This window comes from Microcaecilia unicolor, chromosome 2, assembly GCF_901765095.1.
Source record: "Microcaecilia unicolor chromosome 2, aMicUni1.1, whole genome shotgun sequence".
Classification (NCBI taxonomy): domain Eukaryota; kingdom Metazoa; phylum Chordata; class Amphibia; order Gymnophiona; family Siphonopidae; genus Microcaecilia; species Microcaecilia unicolor.
In genome coordinates, this window is record NC_044032.1 from 399,086,496 (window position 1) to 399,109,706 (window position 23,211).

Consider the following 23,211-nt stretch of genomic DNA (forward strand, 5'->3'; position numbering starts at 1 on the left):
CAGTGTCTCTTTTCCTGTTTTTCTCTGTTTCGTCTTTGTATGCTCTCCAAATCCACCATCCTTCTGTCTGCACTCTTGTCTTGTCTAGTATCTCCCTTCTGTGTTCCTATCCCTATCCTACCTTCGAGTTCAGCATCTGCCCGTTCCCCCCCCCCCCCAGTGTCAACATTTACCCCTTTTCCGGCATCTCCCCCCTTATGTAGCTTCTGCCCTCCCAGTGTCTCCATCTTCCCCCTATTCTAGCATCTAGTCTCCCCATCTCCTCCCCCCACCATTTCCCACCATCTGCCCTCCCAGTGTCCCTATTTCCCCCCTTTTCTGGCATCTGCCCTCTCATTGTCCACATTCCCCCCCCCCCCCTTTTTCCAGCATTCTGTCCATTGTCCACCGTCTCCCCACCTTTTCGGCATTGTCCCTCTATGTCCCTATCTCACCTCGCTTCCAGCATTGTCTCCCATCCCCCTTTCCAGTAGTGTCCCTATCCCCCCCTCCTTTCCAGTAGTGTCCCAGTCTCTCCATTTCCCTCTCCTTTCCAGTAGTGTTCCTAACTCCCCATCTCCTCCCTCCTTTTCAGTAGTGTCCCCATATCCCCCCCTTTCCATTAGTGTTCCTACTTCCTCCTTTCCAGCACTGCCTCTGCATTCTACTGTCCCTACCCTCTCACTCAAGGAGATTTTATTAATCAAACCTCATTGCTCTCCCTGTCCACCATTGACCCTCTGCATCCCTGGCCCTCCTTGCCCAGCATTTATTTTTTATGGCCTTATTTGCCCCATGTTCAGTTTCTCCCCCCCCCCCCTCACCCATGAGTCCTGCATCTCTCTCTTCCTTCCACCTGCTGTCTCCTGTCCTGCAGTCATCATACTTCTTTGGCTCCGGCGATTAAGAAAGTCAATTTTCTACCGGCATCGGGGCTTCTTCTCATACATGTCCCACCTACATGGAAAACAGGAAGTTGCAGCAGAGTAGACTGGATGAATTTGAGAAGAGGCCCCAACGCTGGTAGGAGGCTGACTTTCTTAATCGCCAGTGCCGGAGAAGTATGATGACCGCAAGATGGGAGAGAGCGGGTGGAAGGAAGAGAGAGAGAGAGATGCAGGACACAGACGGGGCAGAGAATGGATAGAGACATACTCAGACTCAAGGACAAATTTACCAGTGTGCAATGGGACAGCTGCCCCCTTTGCCCTTTGGTAAAAGTGGCCCTGAATCCAGTACTTACCTTTCTATCCTCTGAGTAAATTCCATTTACCGCCAACCTCTATCATCTGTCAATCAACCAGTTTCTATCCAGTTCACCACTTTGGGTCCTAACTTCAGCCTGCTAAGTTTATTAATGAGCCTCCTCTGAGGAACTGTGTCAAAGGCTTTGCTGAAATCCAAGTGGACATTAATTTAGACCATACTCCACTAATTGTAACACCTTCAGCACACACTTAGTAACAGAGACACCATAAGTTTCCTTACTTTTACAGAAAGAGGAAGATTCTGGTGCTTCAAGTAGAAAGAGCTGAAAAAGTAGAGAAAAGAAACCTACAATTCTGTAGATATCATAGTCTAAAGCTCGTCCTGCACAATTCTAAAGCAGAAAATAAAACCCACTTCTCAAGCTCTTCTGTAAAATAGCAGAAAAAACTCACACCATTTTGCATTGATGGTTCCATCATTAGGTAAGGTGAGGTGCCATAGCTGACAATTTTTGGAAGTGTCAGCAGGGGCTGAAGGGACAACAGAAACAGGAAAAAGAGTAAGCCACCACTCCAACACAGCAAGAAGAAAATGGAGAGAGCAAAGTCAACCAGGGCACTGAGGTCCTGTCAGCTGACCATTGAATTTAGTAGTAGTGGTGAAGGCACACTGGCAGGAGATGTGTATGGCAGACATTGTATTCAGCACTAACAAATTCCTGGAGGAAAAGTCCATAGTCTGCTATTGAGACAAACATGGGAAGCAACTGCTTTCCCTGGGATTTGTAGTATGGCGTGTTGCCAGGATTAGGGTTTCTACCAGGTACTTGTGACCTGGTTTGGCCACTGTTTGGAAAACAGGATACTGGGTTAGATGGACCATTGGTCTGACAGTATGTCTACTCTTATGTTCTTATGTAACAGTGTTTCTTTTCAATTACTGCTGTTACACTGGCAGTAGAAAAGGCACTTCATCTCCTGCTAAAGCAGGTGAAGTCTCATGATAAAAGCACCTCTCTACACCATCAGCACTCTACCTGTTCACAGGGCCTCCTAAACATTTGACAAGACTAGGCAGATGGCTAGGGCATCAACTGCAGTCAAAGCAAAACAGTAGATCCTAACAGCACAAAAACCCAAAGAACCAGCAATGCATACTTTTACCTGTAAGCAAAGTAGGCAATTTTCAAATAGTCCATTTAGCTGGGTAAAGGACATTTGGAAATTGCCCTTATTATTTGCATATGTGTGATATACAAAAAGACATACACAAAACAAAGTTTAATATTAAAAAGCATGATGTCTTCTGTAGTGAGTTTCATTTATTCATTATCAGCTGGTGTGGACTTTGGGTCTTGTGGGGAGGGAACAGATCAGAGACCTGAAATTTAATGGTGGTGGGCGTGAGGTTAAAGGTTTGCCTAGGGCACCCAATACCCTTGTGCCAGCTCTGTCTGTACACTTGCTTCAGGCACTCTCCTTATGCCTGTGCACCACCCTCAACCCCCACCATAACCCCACTGTACAGCTGACACCACCATGGATATCTGGTATACACACACACACACCTCACCTCAGATACCCTCCTCTGAATCACTAATCCAGATACAACCTGAACACAAGCTTCCACACACTATAACCCCACTGTTCCTCTGACACACACTCAGGGCCTGTACTCCCCCCCCCCCCCCCCCCCCCCTTAGACATCTCACTATGTTTTTACTGTTTATGGTTTATAAAAACACTCCGTATACCAGTTCTCCAGCAATGCATGTCAAAGCAGTTTAAATAGCAAAAATGCAAAGGCTGAAGAGAAAGAAATGGAAGATAAAGTATAAAAAAATAAGAAATATACACATTCATACAGTCTGATCCAAGGTAAAGGCAAAATTCAACAGAAAAGAGCAAGGAACAAAAAGTTGGATAATAGGTGCAGACCACAGCAGTACAGTAACAGTCACTTGATTACAGAAAACCCAATGCAGCCACATTTTGATTGACGCCTGCATCAGGGTATCGATGGACATTGAAAAATCATGGTTGTTAATTTCAGACAGTTTCATTTACTGTGTGTTCATTTGATTAGTTTGTACCCTTCATTTAGCCAAAGTTATGCCATGCAGTTCATTGTTTGAAGGAATCATAATAACGTAAGCATTGCCATACTGGGTCGAACCAAATGTCTATCAAAACCAGTATCCTACATAAGTATTGCCACACTGGGACAGAGCAAAGGTCCATCAAGCCCAGCATTCTGTTTACAACAGTGGCCAATCCAAGTCATAAGTACCTGGCAAGATCACAAAAGAATAAAACAGATTTAATGCTTCTTATCCTAGTAATAAGCAGTGGATTTTCCCAAGTCCATTTTAATATTTGCTTATGGACTTTCTTGTAGGAACTTGTCCAAACCTTTTTAAACCCTGGTATCCTAGTTGCTTTTGCCACATTCTCTGGCAACAGATTCCAGAGTTTAATTACATATTGAGCGAAGAAATATTTTCTCCAGTTTCTTTTAAATTTATTACTTAGCAGCTTCGTAAGAACTAAAGCTGCAGTATATTGATTTGGACCACAGCAGTATGGTAACAATCTGATTTCTAACTTTTAGTTTCTGTCTCTCTCTCAAACACATTCATACAGCACCTAGTCCTCCCTTTAAGCCCCCAGCTCTGATCACAGACTGTCTAAGTATGCAGTTGAGAAAAAGTACATTTCATATCCTTTTTAAACCTTTTCAAATTCATTTGAACACAAAGGGAAGTAGGAAGTGTGTTCCAGAGGGCTGACACAAGATTTTAAAAAGGCCAAAAATAAAGTGAAATGTCTACATCAGATACCCCCTATACATACCTACTGTCCCTGATACCCTCCTAACCGCCCCTCACATAACCCATTCCCCTACGTACCATACCCATGCCCCCCACACCTCTGTTCCAGATGTTCACCAACCACACCCCTGAGTCGCACACATATGTATAACCACAGCCAGCTTTCTGACCATAGCTGAGGTCCCCTTCCCCAATTCAGTTCATAAATAGAGATCTACAGAGAAACCTTTATATATGCATTCCCTTACCTCACACACTACAAACTCCCTTCTCTAGAAAGTTATCCTGTTTGCACAAAGAGCCAAACAAATACCTTAGTAGAGCCCTAGGGGTCTCTTCACATGCAAGCCATTTTGTCATGTCATTTCACAATGCTTCTTTGTCTGACACCGCGAGGTATTTTTGTAAATAGTTCAGTGGTTTCCTGGAAACACATACAGAGAAAAATAATAAAGGTGCATAACTCTTTACCATGATATGAAATTCTACGCCAAAATCACAAGCTCAGCATTTCTCATCAGGAATCATTATAATTAGAAGGTCTTGATTTTGTGTTGCAGTGTAATGGTACGCTGGGGAGAGTTTGATGATCTTTATCACATTAGTGATCTGGAAGAGACGAGGAAGACCGAAAATGAAGAAACAGATGACCAGGAAGGTAATAGCACCTTTGGGCAGCAATATGAAATTTAATGGTGACTGTAGTGGGTATAGAAGGGAATGGTCACAACAGTAACTCATGTGTCAACATCACTCACTGATTTCCATAGCATTGTAGCTTACGGTGGGCAATATTTAGGAGATCACATTTTAAAACTGCAGTGATCAAGGGCATGGGGGAAGCTGCGGAGATACCATTCACCGTCCATGAGGACAGGAAGGCTTAGCCAATACAACAACATTTACCGGTCATGCACAATCTTGGCACAGGTCTATTACTGTAATGGTTGTGTTTGTTTTATATAGAACAGTGGCGTAACCACAGGTGGGCCTGGGTGGGCTGGGGCCCACCCATTTAGGGCTCAGGCCCACCCATCAGTAGCATATGTTTAGCAGTAGCTGGTGGGGATCCCAAGCTCTGCCAGCTGAAGTCTTCCCCCTGATGGTAACAAAAACGCTACTGTCCATGATACTGGCACCTGCACATGCTCAGTTTTCAGCGTAAGCCTGCTGCAGACTGCCAAGGTAGAAAGAAGTGTTTTCCCGCCAGCTGAGATATTTTTTTCGTGGTGGTAGTGGTGGGGGTGGGGCAGAAAGGTAGGAGAACACTTGGTGCCCACCCACTTCTTGCCCAGGCCCACCCAAAATCTGTTGTCTGGCTATGCCCCTGATATAGAATGTGGGGGGGGGGGGGCAAAAATAGGTGTAAACAACCCCCAGAAGTAGAAAATGAGGCTCATGAGAAGGGCGCCAGCATTTAGGTGCCAATAACTCACATAAGTGACCAGAATAGTGGGTATATATGTGAGTATTGTGCATATAGGTGCATAAATGCCTATATTCTGGCATACAATTATTCTATAAAATGGCACCTGAATGTGCATAGTTTGAAGATGGGTGGAGTCTGGTCAGAGCAGAATCTTATGTATTACATTACATTTAATACTTATATGCCACAAGTACCATACATGGATCAATGCTGCTCACATTAGGAGAAGTAGGACATAATCCTTGAATTACAACAATGCAAGCAGGTAACCCTCTGTAAATTATAAAATACTATAATTTGTGCACTTTTTTTAAAGCAATGTAGGTATATTTGTACCAGCTCTATGACTGGAGTAAATGATGATGCCTACGATATATACCTGTATTTGCCCTGCTTTGCCCCTGTATACTACACCTCTGTCACACACCAAATAGAGAATAAGGTATCACAAATTAGAAATATAAAGACAAAAACTGAACTGAGAAACCCAACAAGTCAAACTAGATGTGTACCACATCATAGGAGAAATAAAAACAGAAATGCGTTTCCTCTTGTACTGAAAAAAAAAAAAAGGACATCCATGATGCACATGTCCCAAAGCTAATGTATTCCACCAAATAAATTCAAATAAAACACTTTTTTTTTCTACCTTTGTTACCTTGGTACTTTATTTTTCCAAATACATTGATCCCAGTTTCTTCTTTTCTGTTTTCCTGTCTGTCTTCTGCTCTCTTTCCAGGGAGTGCAGTCCATTTGTCCTTTCTCCACTTTACGCTTATCTTTTCCTATTCCCTCACTATATCTCTCTGATGTATTTCCTCTCGCTCTCTCTCTCTCTCTCTCTTTTCTGTTTCTCCTCTCAAATTTCATCTTCTCATTCTTCAGTCCTCCGCCTATATTTCACTTACCAGTACCTATCAACTTTCCATCTCCTCCTCTCATCCCTACATCTCCTGTGTCACTCCATCCCTGGCCTCCTATTCCCTTCTCTTTCACCCACTACCCTTTAATACAATTCTGCTCTCTGTACTTACTATCCTCCTCTCACTCCTCTCCTTGCGATCCCCCATGGTCTTTCCCACATGGTTCCATCATGCCAAGTATCTCCCCCTCCCTCTCCCCTTTTGTACCCTTGTGGCCCAGCACCTCCCTGTCCCTCCCCTCTTCTCCACCACTATGGTCCAGCATTTCCCTGTCCCATCTCCCTTCCCTTCCACCCCTATGGTCCAGCAATTCCCTGTCACCTTCCCCCCCTTCCTCCTTATGTTCCAGCAGCTCCCTATCCCTTCTCTCTTTCCCTCCTCCCTGTCCCCTCTACACCTATTGACAAGCAACTTCCTGTCCTCTCTCTCCCCCTTCAACTTTGTGGTCCAGCAAATCCTCTCTCCTCCCTTCCCCATTATGGTCCAGCAATTCCCTGTCCTATCTTCCTTTCCCTCCACCCCTGTGCTGCAGCAACTCCATGCCCCTCTCTTTCTCTTTCCCCCTTATGGTCCAGCAGTTCCCGGTCCCATCTTTCTCTCTCCCTTTCCCACCCCTCAAAGTGAAGCTTCAGCAGGGCAGCAGCTCAGAGAAGAGAACCTACTCAGGAAACCCAACCTGGTGCCAGGAGGTGGATACACATATCCCTGTGCAATGCACCTTCCCAGGTTGTGTAAGTGGCAAACTGCACAGTAGAAATGAAAGCCTGCTAAGCATGATTTACCCCCCTACATAACCTGGGAAGGAGCACCTCATCAGGGTTTGTGTACCTGCATCTCCTGTGGGTCTAGCATCTCTTCCATTCTCTTACTCACTCTCTCCATCCCCCTATGACCTGCTATCTTCCTCTTCTCTCCCTGGTCCCCTCAACCATAGTCTGCCATCTCTCTTATCCCCCTACCCCTGCAGATCTATCACATGTCCCCTTCCCTCTCCATGGGTTAAGCACATTTCCCTTCTCCCAAATGAGTCCAGGATCTTTCCTCCTTCTTCCCTAAGTCCCCCTGGAGTCTAGAACCTCTCCTTCTGCCCTCAGCATCCCCCTGAGTCCAGCAACTTTTCCACTCTGTTCCCTCAGTCCCTCCCCCATGAGTCCAGCAATTCTTCCTCTTATTCCTTCAGCCCCTCCTGAATCTACTACTACTATTTAGCATTTATATAGCGCTACAAAGCATACGCAGCGCTGCACAAACATAGAAGAAAGACAGTCTCTGCTCAAAGAGCTCACAATCTAATAGATCCAGCAAATTTCTCTTTATCCTCAGACTTCCCCCACCCCACCGTGAGTCCAGGACCACTTTCTCTTTATCTCTCAACTGCCTCCTGAATCAATCACCACTCCCATTTTATCCCAGTCCACCTTTGAGACCAACACTGCTTCTTTGCTCCTCCTTTTTCCCTCAATCCCTATTCTGAGTCCAGCATCTCTTTCTTTCCTCAACCCCCCCTCCCCCACCTTCCTGAGTCCACCACCTCTTTCTCTTCTTCCTCCTCAAGGAGGTTAGATTGAGAACAGGAGATGGCATGATGTCAAAAAGCTGAAGCCAATTAGGATAGTGTCCCTTTCCCTCTCCTCCTCACCCAAAACAAAGCAAGCAAACCTATGGGCTGCTCTATCCACACTGTCATTCTTTATTGTTGATAGCATTTTTATTTGATCTTACTTATATTTTCAAACATGCTGGCTTGTGCAGCATATGGATGTACACAGGGGAAGTATTGGTTTCATCAGTTAGAGTAATTAGTTCTAAATTGTAAATCATTTTGTCATTTGAAGGGGCTGGTTATAGGGACTCCCTGTATTTGTGCAGAGATGTTTTCACCTAGTAAAGGGCCACCAAAACAGAGATCATGTTAGCATTCTTTTTTTCTTGTTCCTACATCAAAAGAACAAGATGGCATGTGGGAAATTGCTCCTTTTGTTTTGTGGACTACAGTAGTATATTATAAAAATGCACTTGCCTTTTTATTACTACTATTTCACAGAGTTCTGTCCAGAGTCAGTCTAAATGTACCAACATTGTCCATTTCAGCGCACTGTTAAGCTGCCAAGTTCATACAAAGTTAATTATGTTCAGTGGAAAATAAATCTGTTGGCTTGGGCTGCTTGCTATGTGAATATTCCATCACTGTTTCATTACTACTATCAAGTATTACATATTAAGGTCAATTGCTTAAAACTTTGTTTTAATTCATTTATCCAGTCCTTACATGCACATAGTTTTGCTTTTTAAACCCAAAGGTGAATCCTAAGGGTGGTAACCCAAGTTTTCTTGGGATAATTTTGGATATAAATGTAAAAAAAAATCATTTTAAAACACTGCCTATCCAGCAGGATGGTAATTGCACAAGGAAAACAAGTTTGGTCCAGAGAAGACTAACTCAAAATAACCTGTTCCTTAGCTGGGCTCTAGTATATTGAAAATGCGACCATGCCATTCCTCTATGGTTATGTTCCACTAATAAGTTAAATGATTAACTGGCTTTCTTGAAAAGATTATATAACTTATGGATGCATAACTAGGAGCAAAAATATAAACTTATTTATTCAATATCACAATTCCTCATGTACAGCCACAAAACAACCTTTTAGGGTGGATAGTGTTCACAATGAGCTCCTTTTATTTTCGACCAGATAGAAGAGATAAAGAATTTTCAGTTTGGGCACAGTATAAGTCATCTGAAGAACAATGAACTGCATTAGGGGCTTATAGCCCATTTAGTTATGTTTAAAATAAATCTGCATGAAACAAAATATTTATTTTTATTTTGACTTATAAAACCACTTGTCTGTGAAACTTGCTCAAAAACAGAATAATCCATTTGTGTATCTAAAATGTAACCTTCTAAAAAAACAGAAGAAGTGAAGATGTGATTCCATGAACACCTATGAAAGGAGATTTAATTTTATTTTCATATAATTTCAATATACTCCATCTTTATAAGACCATTCTTTCCAAGGCAGATTACAACAACAGTTAAGATGAACCCATTAGGAAATAGGATAGCCTCACTGAAATTTGGCCATCTGTATTGTATAGAACAGTGTAGAAAAATGAGCACAAAATACAGAGTTTTAACTGCTGTTTCTACTAAGTACAATAATTTCTTAAGCTGTTTTAGTGATTCAATTTTTATTTCATAAAATGGGCTAGATAGGAACACCCTGTCTCTTGTTTTCATCCAACCTTCTTGGCCGATACCGTTCTCAATCTAATCTCCTTGTTCCTCCCCTTCCATCCCTCAAATCTGCTTTTCTTTAGCGGCCCCTGCAACGATCACAGGCTACCTGAGCCAGCGCCGAATGCTTACCTCTACCGCATCCCACCCTTGCATACACAAGGGTGCTACCAATTATTGGCATTAATTAGCAACAGTTTGAATTTTCACATGCATCATGCTATTCAATAACGATCCACACATAAATCTTATAGGTCGCAACTTAAAATGGGGTGTGGCCATGGGAGGGGCATGGGTGGATCAGGGGTGATCACTAAAGATGCATGCATTATTACTGAAGACCATGGATCTGCACCTAAATTACACATCAGAATTTACACCAGGTTTTAGTTGATGTAAATCCATACACACCCAAAGTTTGCTGTGGAAATTGGCTTTAAATGCTGTTCTATAAACAGCACGCAACATGGAGCGCCGGTTATAGAATAGCGCTCTATGCTGATTTTTTTCATCACTATTTATTGAATCTAATCCTGTTTGCTGTGCAGTTAACACAGGGTACAGCCCTTCTAAAAATGCTGGCAATGTCCCCTAAAAAATATTGCAGAGATTTTGTAGTTAATAGTTACTGCATGTTAATTTTGGTAATTCCTGCTTGATAACTGCAAAGCCTTGCTCCAAATTTATAAAGAGGTCCCAAATAGGAAAAAAATTATTTATAGCATCAGAATCAGATTTTAAATTGACTGTACATTAACAATCAATGGAACTTCAAAGTACAATCTTTCACTGAGTATTAACTGGAGATTTTCAAAATTGAGAGGGGTGGGGAGAAAGATGCATGCAGACTTCACCCATTATTCTGAGGTTTATAGCATGCGTTCATTTTACCATTATTCTGAGCACAAAATTAAAACTGAAATATATGTATTGACTTATTTAAGAAAGCTCTGTTATAACTTTGTAAATAGGGGTTAGCAAAGAAGCTGTAGGTACTCAAAAGGAGCACCCATGTACTGGTTCAGCAGCTTCCTCCTGGTTCTTTGGGTTCCTAGCTCAATCAGAATCTGCTTCTCATGTGGCTGTAGTATCTTGAGCCTTTATGTATAATTATTTGAAGTTTTCACCTTTTTATTCCTTGTTTCCCTTAATACAAATCTTTAGTGAAGGGATACAAACCGCAGTTTCTACTGTAAACATACTTTGAATGCACTCAGTCCCAATCTGTATGTGTCACTGTTGCATGATGGCTGGGATTCCCTCTTACTATTGGCATCACCTGGTCTCTACTGACTAACTAAAGTCAAATTACTGTACAAAATGTGTTTCTGATTGTCGCAGCATTGCCTTTTCTTTGAACCCACATAAATGATAGACATCACAAACTGAAAGGAGTAAAGACAAACTGATGCCTTACAATTATTTCCAAAATTGAAATAATACTGGTTTCTAGTAGGGATAGGGAACTGGAAAATTTCCTGTGTCATTTCCAGGAATGTTTATTTTATTCATTTTTGTTTGCCCATTTTTTGTCACAGGAGTAAAGTCGTTGAGTGCAAACTCTTTTGAAAGAGGGCACACTATGGTATCTTTTTACTAAGGTTACTAATGGATTTTGCATGCGCTAATGATTAGCATGTGCTAAATGCCACACAACCCATTATATTCCTATGGGCTGCATGGCATTTAGCAGTGCTAATCATTAGTACATACTAAATCCAATAGCACACCATTGTAAAACAACCCCTCTGTGCAAAGAGGGCACATTCTTTCTGAAAGCGTGCGCACTATGCACACACGCGTAATGGTTTGGTCATATACAAAGACTTCCCTCTTTGCAAATAGTGTGTACTTGCTTGAAAGAATGCTCATTATTATTGGCAAACAGTAAAACATTAATTTTCCTGTTTTTTTCTGCTTATTTTTGTTTGATAACGATATGCAGTGGCATGGGATATGTTGTTTTGACATAGCCCATGTCATTGCACATGAATGCCCATCCGTAGTTTCTAGTTCAAGATTATAAACATGTACATTTCAGCTCTATCAGATGTAGAAGCGCTGCAGGTAGTGTTGGGTGCTTGCTTTGTAAACACGTTACAACTTGTCCTACTCTCATTTATCTAGCATATTCGTCTTTTGACACCAGCACCCTGAAGCCAAGGGGTAATGAAGACTCAGATTCCCCCTCACTGTATCGAACTATGAGTGATGCAGCATTGGTGAAGAAAAGGATAAGGCCTCACACAACTGAGCAGAGAGACATGCAGAATCACAGGTTCTCCATCAATGGACATTTCTACAACTACAAGGTGCAAAGGCCAGAATAATATGGGTAGGACAGAAGAGAGTGAGCTACCCAGTTCTAGCTTTTACCACATACAATATGCTGTAATGCTATTTAAAGAAAAACTCTCCCACAGTGTGTAAAGACATTATCACAACTCAACAGTATTATAATTCTGGTACTAAACACTGTATACAGTACTATAGCGTCTCATGTACCTCAAAAGAACAATAACAGGAAGTTCTGGACAAAATCTATGGAGCTTCCTTTCAGGAATACATGAGGTGGGAGGTGAGTATTAATGGATCCCCTCAAAATGCCCATGTGTGAATCCTCTAGAATTCCCTGATATGCCTGAAAATTCGGTGTGGCTAGGACACCAAACACCCCCCCACAGATGCACCCTAATTCTATATATGGCACTCAAAATTGTGTGCTCAGGTTTCTTGCACACCCAATTTGTGTGTGCAATTTAATTGATAAGCCCATTAATACTGATAATTGGCTGCTAATAATCAATTATTAGTGCTACTTGGCATTAATTAAAATAAGTGTGCGCGTCTTTAGGCACCAGGATCCGCACATATATCCAAAAAAGGGGTGAGGCCTTGGGGAGGGCAAGGATGGATCAGGGACGTTTCTGGAATTTGCATGCAGTGTAATAGAATTTGAAGGTCCCGTGCCCAATTTAGGCACAAGAATTTACACCAGGTTTTAGTTGGTGTAAATTCTTGTACCCAAAACTGGGCGTGGATCCCAGCACTAAATGCTATTCTATAAACAGTGCCCAACTCTGTTCACCATTTACAGAATAGTGCTTAGCGCTAATTTTTATCGGCACCCAAATGAACGCCATTTACAGAATTGAGTCCATGGTGTTTCATAAACCCTCTTCTTTTTGAAAAGTGGACACAGTTTTGGCCAATTCCATATATCATTACAATGCTAAATACTTGGTTCACCTAAAAATATTTCAGACTCTGGAGAAAATATAGATGGTGATTCCATAACAAGGTGCCTATTTTAAGCCTGTTCTATAAAATAAAGTAGGCAACTGCTACTTTTAATAGTACAAGTAGCTGAAAACGTGTATACTATGGCATGATCCCTTATACCAGTTCTAAGGCTGGTATAAATGCCAACACTTAGCATGTATGCACAAAAATGATAGCATTCTATAGTTTATGCACATACCTAGGCTGTACATTCTGCTCACGCTCCATCTAAACTCCACCCATGCACATGCTTACCAACATAAGTAAATAAGTATTGCCAAAGGTCCATTGAGCCCAGCATCCTGTTTCCAACAGTGACCAATCCAGGTCACAAATACCCGGCAAGATCCCAAAAAATGTACAAAACATTTTATACTGCTTATCCCAGAAATAGTGGATTTTCCCCAATTCATTTAATAACGGTCTATGGACTTTTTCCTTTAGGAAGCCGTCCAAACCTTTGCATCATCAAATCATGGCACATACTTTTCCACTAGTCAGTATTCTGAGAGTAGGAGGTGGGATTTGGGAAGGGGGGGAAGTGGAAGGTGGTGTTTGTTTGTTTGTGTTACCATTGGTATGATAAAATCCAGATGGGACATGATACAATCATCCAGCATGGTCTGAGGTGGTGGGCATGTTTGCCTGTTATTTCTTTTACTGTTGTATTGTAATTTTTTTTTTTTTTTTTTGCTTATATGCATTGTCAATTTTCTGTTTCTTTTTGCCTGTGGTGTTTTGTCATGTTCCGCTTGTTAATAATTTGTTTTTTAAGATTTCATTTACACACGCAAGTTACACACGTATTTCCAACATTTAGGCAAGAGCAGATGGAGGATGCCAAGAGAGTGTGGATTGTATCCATGTGTTTCTTAATTATGTCAGTGACCTCTTCCACTGTCTCGCCAAACAAATCGTCCCCTCCGCACTTTATGTCTGTCAGTCTCTCTTGAACTGCTGGTTCTAGGTTAGAGACATGCAGCTAGGAGAGTCTGTGCATCCCCACACCCATGTCAGAGAGTCTGGACACAACATTATGGCTAGTGTAAGTGCTCACATCTAAATTTACATGCAAATCTACCTGGTTACACTAGCATTCTATAAAGAGAAGTAGGCATCTATGTTCCCTTTTTGGATAGGCTTCTACCAGGTGCCCTGGCTGCCTCTAGAAACAGCTTCAGCTAGTGAAAGGACAGATACAGCATCATGAACACTCTTGTGCATTGCCCCTTACTGCCACCACCCCAGGACCAGAGATAGATCCTTCTTTTTAGGCGCCTTTTCCCTGTCTGCTCATGAGACTTGGAAGCAGGCTGCAGTTTGCTCTTTCTCTAAGCCAGCTCCCAGAATACTGTCTAGAATATCCTGATGGACACATTGACCAATCACTAGACTCTGCCATTTTGGTTATTGCTGGAGGGGAGTTCATAGCAAAATGATTCTGTCCATTCCATATTCACCATTCTCCGAGGACAAGCAAGCTTTCTTATTCTCACATCTGGGTGACATCATCCAATGGAGCCTGGTGTGGATGCTGACTAGCAAGTGAATTAGAAAGTAATAGTAGCATCCCACCATGCATGTACTGGTGCCTTCCCACCTGATACACGAGCACGGGTCCTCAAGTCGTTTTTTCCACGGAGCTGAGCAGACGCGTTCCATAGACAGTCCACCCAACTTTTTGTTTCTCTTGACCCCAACAGATTTGGGGTGGCTATCGGCAAATGCACACTTTCAAACTGGATAGCAGATTGCATATTCTTTGCTTATACCCAGGCTGGGCTGACTCTTGAGGGACATGTCATGGCTCACAATGTCAGATCCATGGCTGCGTCGGTAGACCACTTGAAATCAGCCTCCATACAGGAGATTTGCAAGGCTGCAACATGGTCTTCAGTTCACACATTCACATCCCATTACTGTCTGGAGCAGGATAGCCAATGTGACAGTTGGTTCAGACAGGCATTTCTGAAGAATTTGTTTCCATGTCTAGAATCCAACTCCACCCTCCTAGTCCCTGTTTTATTTTGTTCCAGGCTGAACCTACACAGCTAGTATGTATATCATTTCAGGTTGATTGAAGCTTTAGTCTCGATATTTTGAGATTCAGTTATCCAAGCTTTCTTTTTTTTTTTTTTGGTGAGCCTGGTAACTAGGGATTCTCAGGTGTGAGAATAAGAAGGCCTGCTTGTCCTCGGAGAAAGCTAAAGATACTTACCTGTAGCTGGTGTTCTCTGAGGAAAGCAGTACGATTATTTTCACATACCCTCCTACCTCTCCTAGGAGTTGAATTTAGTTATAAACATTTTGCTTTTTCACTCGACTGGAGGATTTGCGGTCGCACATTGGGTGGGACACTTCTGAAACTTTCTACTTCACTTGCTAGTCAGTGTCTGCACAGGGCTCTGTTGGATGATGTCACCCAAATGTGAGAATAATCGTCCTGCTGTCTTTGGAGAACATCAGCTACAGGTAAGTATCTTTAGTTCTATATTCTGTCTGTTGGGAGGAGCATAGTTCTTAGTAAAAGGCCTGAGAGTTCTATTACAACAAAATCAATGAAAATCATATCTGGCAGTCAGGCAACATGTAATGTAGGTATATATTATAGCACTTCAACATGACATGCTAGGCTAACAATAGTTTCACACAGGGCTTTTCTTGAGGGGGTACTTGGGGGTACTGAGTACTGGCACCTTTTCCATTGTCTGCTAAAATTGATCCATGGTCCCCAAGTTTTAATGAAAGACCTCAGGCTCTACACACCAATTCTGCCTTGTCACGGATTCTGTGACTGGTTGCAGGGGGCCTGGCTATTGTGGGATGGGTCCCTCAGTGATCACCCCACCCCTGAAGAATGGCCTGGCATTTGAGTACCAGCACCTTTTTTGCTAGAAAAATGCACTGGTTTCATATATATACAAAAGCTATGCAACTGGGTAGGCTATCAAGGCGTATTGGTCTTTGTCTGCTTTCATTTATTCTGTTACTGTCTTATACCCAGAATTAAGTTTTTCCTTCATTTCTTATTTTGGTTTCTAGACATCAATTTTTACCCCAGCTTTTGGATCACAAACAAAAGTAGCCGCGCATAGTAATATGAAGACAGAAGAAGTAATAGAGCAGCTCCTCTACAAATTTAAGGTAATTGAAACATTTAGTAAAGCAATCAAACATTGCTTGTACTTGCCTGTCACAGAGTATACTATTTAAGAACAATGATCCTGTACTGCTATAATTTTATAGATAGATAATCTTGGTAAACAGATTTTAAATGCTCAGAGCCTCAGATTCTACCTTTAGTCATTCTCCTTCTCTCCTTCTGTTTCTCTTTTAATTATGAAGAGTAAATAAAGAGCAGAAACAGAAGACTGATTCCATTAATATAGTTCTGTTGGTAGGCAAAATGGAAATCATGAAACACTTGACATAATCTAATTTGACTCAAAATATCTTGCACAACCCGTAGCAAATACTGAGGAAATAAAGTTTTGTCTTTTATTATCCCTGAATATTCCCTCAAGCTAAGCTTGTTATTGGCTTTAGAGAGCCAAGCCATATAACTCAAAGCAGCATGCCAGCTGTGACCACCTGAAAACTGATTAGATTGAAACATTTTCCACTACTACTACTAGTACTACTACTACTACTACTTAACATTTCTAGAGCGCTACTAGGGTTACGCAGCGCTGTACAAGTTAACAAAGAAGGACGGTCCCTGCTCAAAGGAGCTTACAATCTAAAGAACGAAATGTCAAGTTGGGGCAGTCTAGATTTCCTGAGTAGAGGTGTAGTGGTTAGGTGCCGAAGGCGACATTGAAGAGGTGGGCTTTGATCAATGATTTGAAGATGGGCAGGGAGGGGGCCTGGTGTATGGGCTCAGGGAGTCCGTTCCACGCATGGGGTGAGGCGAGGCAGAAAGGGCGGAGCCTGGAGTTGGCGCTGGTGGAGAAGGGTACTGAAAGGAGGGATTTGTCCTGAGAGCAGAGGTTACGGGTAGGAACGTAAGGGGAGATGAGGGTTGAGAGGTAAGGAGGGGCTGCAGATCGAGTGCATTTGTAGGTTACTAGCAGAAGCTTGAACTGAATGCGGTACCTGATCGGAAGCCAATGAAGTGACTAACCAACATTCTGAGTGATACCAGGTCTTTCTTAATATCTTTTCCAGAATTTGGCATGGAATATTGGTACATCATTTTGATGAAGTTGTACTGATTAGGATTCCATTAGAGGCAGAGTATGGAGAGATTGACGCTCCTTTTCAAAGCAGATGGATCTCAAAATGCCCCCCCCCCCCAAAAAAAAATGTCCATGTGCAAAAAATGTCCAAACCATGATTTTTGAAAGGCAGAATTTGGACATCCTACACTGCAGTTCATCCAGATAGCAAGGGAGTGTATTGTGGGCATGTTTAGAGTGGGACTAGGGAGGGCCCAAATGTAGGATGTCCGACAGTGATAATCGAACGGGAAGAAACATCTAAGTCAAAAAGGAAGGTCATCCTAAGTTAGACTGTTTCAATCATGTCCATGGCATAAAAAGGTGCCCTAATTGAGCCGCTGACCACTGGAGGGATTAAGGCATGACCCGTCATGAATCCCCCAGTGGTTTCTGTCCCTCTCCCTCACCCCTGAGAGTGACACCAGAAAGGGAAACTAGGCTCCCTTGCATCAGGTATTATGGGTATCCTGAACACAGGGTAACCTAGTGGTCAGTAAAGTGGACTGCAAACCAGAGGATGTTCAAATCCCACTTTAAATCTCTCTTTTTTTAAATCTTTAAACTGTGTTCATTCCAGAAACAGAGATATACCTACTGTACCTAAATATTAAAAATACCTGAAGGCTATTGATGTGGTGCATGTTCAGGTTCCCTGTCTCTGAAGAACTCACCATTTAAAATAACAGAGTTGCAGTGGAATATGAACCTGGGTGCCCAGGACAAAAGTTCACTACACTGACCACTAGGCTGCCCCTCTGCTCTGCAGGGACATTTGTATGGCCATTCATGTGCAAATGCTGCCAGACAGTCATCCTTAGAAGTTACTACTACTACTACTTATCATTTCTATAGCGCTACTAGATGTACGCAGCGCTGTACACTTGAACATGAAGAGACAGTCCCTGCTCGACAGAGCTTACAATATAATTTGAAGGGTAGTGGTCCAAGCTGAAAGCTGCTATAAATATGGCAACAGATCTTTATACAAGGAAAGTAAACAAAAACAAGAGAATCAGGAAGCATAAATGATTTTCCAAACAAGTGGCTAAAAAAGGGCAAAAGAGGCTGCATTCAAGAAATACAGAAGAATGCAACAAGAGGATCACGGAAAAGATTGCCGGATTAAACTCAAAGAAGCGAAGATGGAAATGTGGCTAGTGAAAGCACAAAATCAAATCAATTCTTATATACCAGTAATATCCCTTTTCCAGGGTTCAGTGCGGTTTATATTCTAGGTGAGACAGAAGCCAATAATGTTAGTGTGAGGTATGGGAACAATTAGATATCATTAGCGTAATGCATGAGATCAAAAACATTATAGGAATGGATAATAGATGATTCTAGGAGGTCGAAGTCAATGGATTGTTATGAAACAGTCTTTGGGAAGAGAAAGGTTTTTGGCCACAAGCAGAAGAAAAAAATGGCTTAAGATACAAAGATACAAGATCTTTTTCAGATGTATTGGGAAAAGGAGAAAAGCTGGGAATGTATTTGTAAGATTGCAAGATGCTGAGAACAGCTATGTGAAGAGTGATGAGGATAAATCAAATGTGCTAAAAAAAAATCCTCCTCTTCAGTGTTCACAGAAGAAAACCTGGAGAAGGACCGCAGTCAAGTGCTGAGGGTATATCTGGAAAAATGGAGTGAATATTACACCGTTCACAGAAGAAAATATTTTTAAACAACTTGAAAAGTTGTACAGGAGTGGCCTAGTGGTTAGGGTGGTGGACTTTGGTCCTGGGGAACTGAGGAACTGAGTTTGATTCCCGGCACAGGCAGCTCCTTCTGACTCTGGGCAAGTCACTTAACCCTCCATTGCCCCATGTAAGCCGCATTGAGCCTGCCATGAGTGGGAAAGCGCAGGGTACAAATGTAACAAAAATAAAATAGATACTATTGGAGATTCTACATGGAATGTTGCTATTCCACTAGCAACATTCCATGTAGAAGCCTGCGCGGCCACATTGGTGTTCTGCAAGGGCCGACTTCTACATGGAATGTTGCTAGTGGAATAGCAACATTCCATGTAGAATCTCAAATAGTAGCAACAGTGGAGGAGTGGCCTAGTGGTTAGGGTGGTGGACTTTGGTCCTGGGGAACACAGGCAGCTCCTTGTGACTCTGGGCAAGTCACTTAACCCTCCATTGCCCCATGTAAGCCGCATTGAGCCTGCCATGAGTGGGAAAGCGCGGGGTACAAATGTAACAAAAAAAAAAATCTGAAAGTGGACAAAGCTATGGGGCTGGATGGGATACATTCCAGGATACTGAGGGAGCTCAAAGCAATCCTGGCAGGACCTCTTAAGGATTTGTTTAATAGGAGTTCCATGGGATTGGAGATGAGTGGATGTGGACCCTCTTCACAAAAGCGTGGACTGAGAAGAGGTGGGAAACTATAGGCTGGTAAGCATCATGTCGGTGGTAGGAACAATAATTGAGTCGCTGCTAAAGAAAAAGATAGTTAATTTTCTAGAATCCGGTGGGTTACAGGATCCAAGGAAACATAGCTTTTACCAAGGGAAAATTCTGCCCAAATGAATTTGATTGATTTCTTTGACCAGGTGAGCAAAGAACTGGATAGATGACATGTGCTAAAGGTAATATATTTGGATTTCAGCAAAGTCTTTGATGCAGTTCCTCACACTCTTGAATAAGCTGAGAGGGCTGAATTTAGGACCCAAAGTGGAAAACTGTATTGGAAACTGGTTGACCAACAGGCAACAGAGGGTGGTGGTAAATGGAATTCACTCAGAGGAAAGGAAGGTTGGTAGTGGAGTACCTCGGAGGGTCAGTACTGAGGCCAATTCTGTTTAATACATTTGTGAGTGACATTGCGGAATGGTTAGAAGGAAAAATTTGCCTTTTAGCAGATGACACAAAGATAGCCATTAGAGTGGATACCCTGGAGGGAGTAGAAACCATAAGAAGACAGGTCCAAAAATTAGAAGACTGGTCAAAATTTTGGCAGTTAAAATTTAATGCGAAGAAGTTCCGAGTGATGCACTTGGGATGCATAAATCCAAAGGAGATGTATGAGATAGGAGGAGAGAGATTGATAAACACAGCTCAGGCGAGGGACCTAGGAGTGATGGTGTCTGAGGATCTGAAGGTGATAAAACAATGTGACAAGACAGTGGCCGCGGCCTGAAGGATGCAAGGCTGCATAGAGAGGGGTATAACCAGCAGTAGAAAGGATGTGTTGATGCCCCTGTACAAGTTATTGGTGAGGCCCCACTTGGAGTATTGTGTTCAGTTTTAGAGGCCGCATCTTGCTAAGGATGTAACAAAGACATGAAGAGATTCAGAGAAAAGTGATGAAAATAGTATGGGGTTTGCGCCACAAGATGTATGAAGAGAAACTTTATGACCTAAAGATGTAAACCCTTGAGGAAAGGAGAGACGGGGTGATATGATATAAACATTCAAATATTTGAAAGGTATTAATATACAAACAAACTTTTTCCAAAGGAGGGAAGGTGGTAGAACTAGAGGACGCCTCAGAAATAATTTCAGGAAGTACTTTTTCACAGAGGGAGGTGGTGGAGATGAAAACAATAACAGAATTCAAAAATGCATGAGATAAACACAAAGGAATCCTATATAGAATTCACGGAACTAAACAAACTTAGTGGTGATTAGACGCCAACACCAGTAATTGAAAGCAGAGCCAATGCTGGACAGACTGCTACAGTCTGCACCCTGATCATGGCTGGACCACATGAACTCTTTCCAACCTCTGGGTTTCCTTTGTTGGGAAACAGCGTGTGTCTGCATAGCACCGCAAACCAAGTTCAGCAGATTAGACCCACTGAGGGGGTACCCCTTCTCCACAGAATTCGCATCGGCACCCCAGGTCGCCACGTCCGTGTGCCTGGATAACTTATCGAGCAACACTTTGGTGTTTTTTTATAACGTGCACAAATTCCTTTTAACACTTCCTGAAGAACAGGGTCAGGCGGGCCATCATTATCTAGTGGCACCTCTGTGTGCTGATGACTTTGTTCAGGGAGATACAGGTTTATTTTTTCATGTGGTCCTTGGCCAAACTCAATATACCCTCCACAGTAGTTGGCTACATGAGCAACAGGCAGCTGCAGGAACTTCTTTAAAAAAAGACTCAAGGTGGTTTATGTGAAATTCACCACCCCTGTGAAAATCGAAGAAATTCCTCCCTACATTAGCCTCCCCTACAAGAAACAATTTGCATTGAACAAACGCCAGTAGTTAAATATGTAATAGGTACAGTTTTAATTTAAAAAAAAAAACACTTTGTACACAGACACATGATGCCAGAACTGTGATTCCTTTTCAGAGTTTTATTTAGACGCTGTATGGCACTCTTTGTAGGAAACACATTTCTGTAAGTTACAAAACAGACCTAGAAAATATCTACATACACAATGCTTTCTTTGTTATTTTTTACAAATTGTAACACCATTTCATCATTTTTCAAAGGGTCCTCAGAATATAATTGTAAATATTTTTTTCCAATTGGTAGGGGAACTAGGCAGGGATGTCCCTTGTCGCCCCTTCTATTTGCACTGTACATAGAGCCATTAGCAGAAATGATACGTCAACATCCAGATCTTCAGGGTATTAGGGTAGGGGGGATGGAACATCGTATTGCGCTGTTTGCGGATGATGTGCTACTTTATGTGGTGGATCCGGAGCAGACGCTACCTCCAGTGTTGGAGATCCTTAGAGAATTTGAAAGATATGCTGGTTTAAAGGTTTATATGGATAAAAATGAGCAATTGGGGATTTCTCTAACCCACATGGAAGAGAGTAGATTGAGAGCACTGTTTGCTTTCAAATGGACCAAGAATCACATTCGATATTTGGGTATTCAGTTTTCCAGGGATCTGAGAAGGGTGTATAGTTTAAATTATGGGAGGATTGTGGACCAAATTCGGGTGGAGTTATCCCGATGGAAGGGGTTGTGGCTTTCCTGGTGGGGGCGCATGGCAGTGGTGAAGATGAATGTGCTGCCTAGATTGTTATTTCTGTTTCAATCACTGCCAGTGGCTGTTCCGAGGCGGACACTTAACTGCAGGATTTTCTGTCACAGTTTATTTGGGAGGGCAGACATCCCCGTTTGGCAGGACGTGTATTGTAGGGGGCTCCTGAGAGGGGGGGTAGAGCGGTGCCCAATATTCAGTGGTATTATTTTGCTGTCCAACTGCGGATGATTATAGACTGGGAGAGGGGGAAAACAAAGCCAGCTAGTCAGGTGGAGCAGTCGTATAGCCCTCATAGGCCAATGAGTTCCTACTTGTGGACTACTGAAGGAGAGGGAGTGATTTTGGCTGGGATACAAAATCCGTTTGTGAGGCATCTGGTGGAAATGTGGGGAGAAGTGCAGAGGAAATGGGGCCAGACTGATAGGTTATCTACACTTGCGCCTTTGCGGTGGGAGCCAAAATTTGGGGCTGGGAGAGAAAATACCATATTTGTGTGGTGGGAATAAATGGGTATATTGAATTTCCGAGCTGTGCTGCAGGGGGGTAGGATGAAGAGTTTTGATACGCTGTGCTCCATGTATGGCCTGCCCGGGGGAGATATTTTTTCCTATTTATAGATTCAACACTTTGTGGGGACACTGGGTTGGAGGGGTGAGAACCCTCAAGAGATGGAAAGTCTGGAAAACGTGTGGCTTTTGTTGAGGAGGGTGCCCCAACCAGTATCAGGGGATGTGATCCCAGGGCATTTAGTTTTCAGAGGGCTTGGGAAGAAGATCTATAGTGCCGCTTTTCTGATCAGGAGTGGGAAGTTATTAGTGGGGAGGTTCAAAAAGCCTCGGTGTGTGTTTTGGTGCAGGAAAATACATACAAAGTCTTCACACCAGATGGTATTACACACCGGAGAGACTGCAGCGGATGTATCCGGGTACATTGGGCTTATGCTGGAGGTGTAAATCACAACTGGGCTCATTTTTACATATATGGTGGACCTGCCTCAGAGTGCTTCCCTTTTGGCAGGCTGTTATGAAAGCGTTGGTAATTTTGATTGAGTCATCTTTGGTGTGCAGCCCTTTGGTATGTCTCTTGGGTTTACATAATGAGAGGGATTCTTGGGAGGAGAGCAAATGGAGGCTGTCAGCAG

At 42.6% G+C, this 23,211-nt stretch overlaps 1 protein-coding gene across 1 annotated transcript in view; it reads left to right on the forward strand.

The window, feature by feature from the left end:
* Positions 1-23,211, forward strand: part of RASSF6 (Ras association domain family member 6) — a 59,495-nt gene that overhangs the window by 25,558 nt on the left and 10,726 nt on the right. The window contains exons 6-8 of the mRNA XM_030190624.1: positions 4,579-4,676; positions 11,736-11,920; positions 15,933-16,034. Coding sequence (XP_030046484.1) covers positions 4,579-4,676; positions 11,736-11,920; positions 15,933-16,034 — 385 coding nt within the window. The remainder of the gene's footprint in view (positions 1-4,578; positions 4,677-11,735; positions 11,921-15,932; positions 16,035-23,211) is intronic.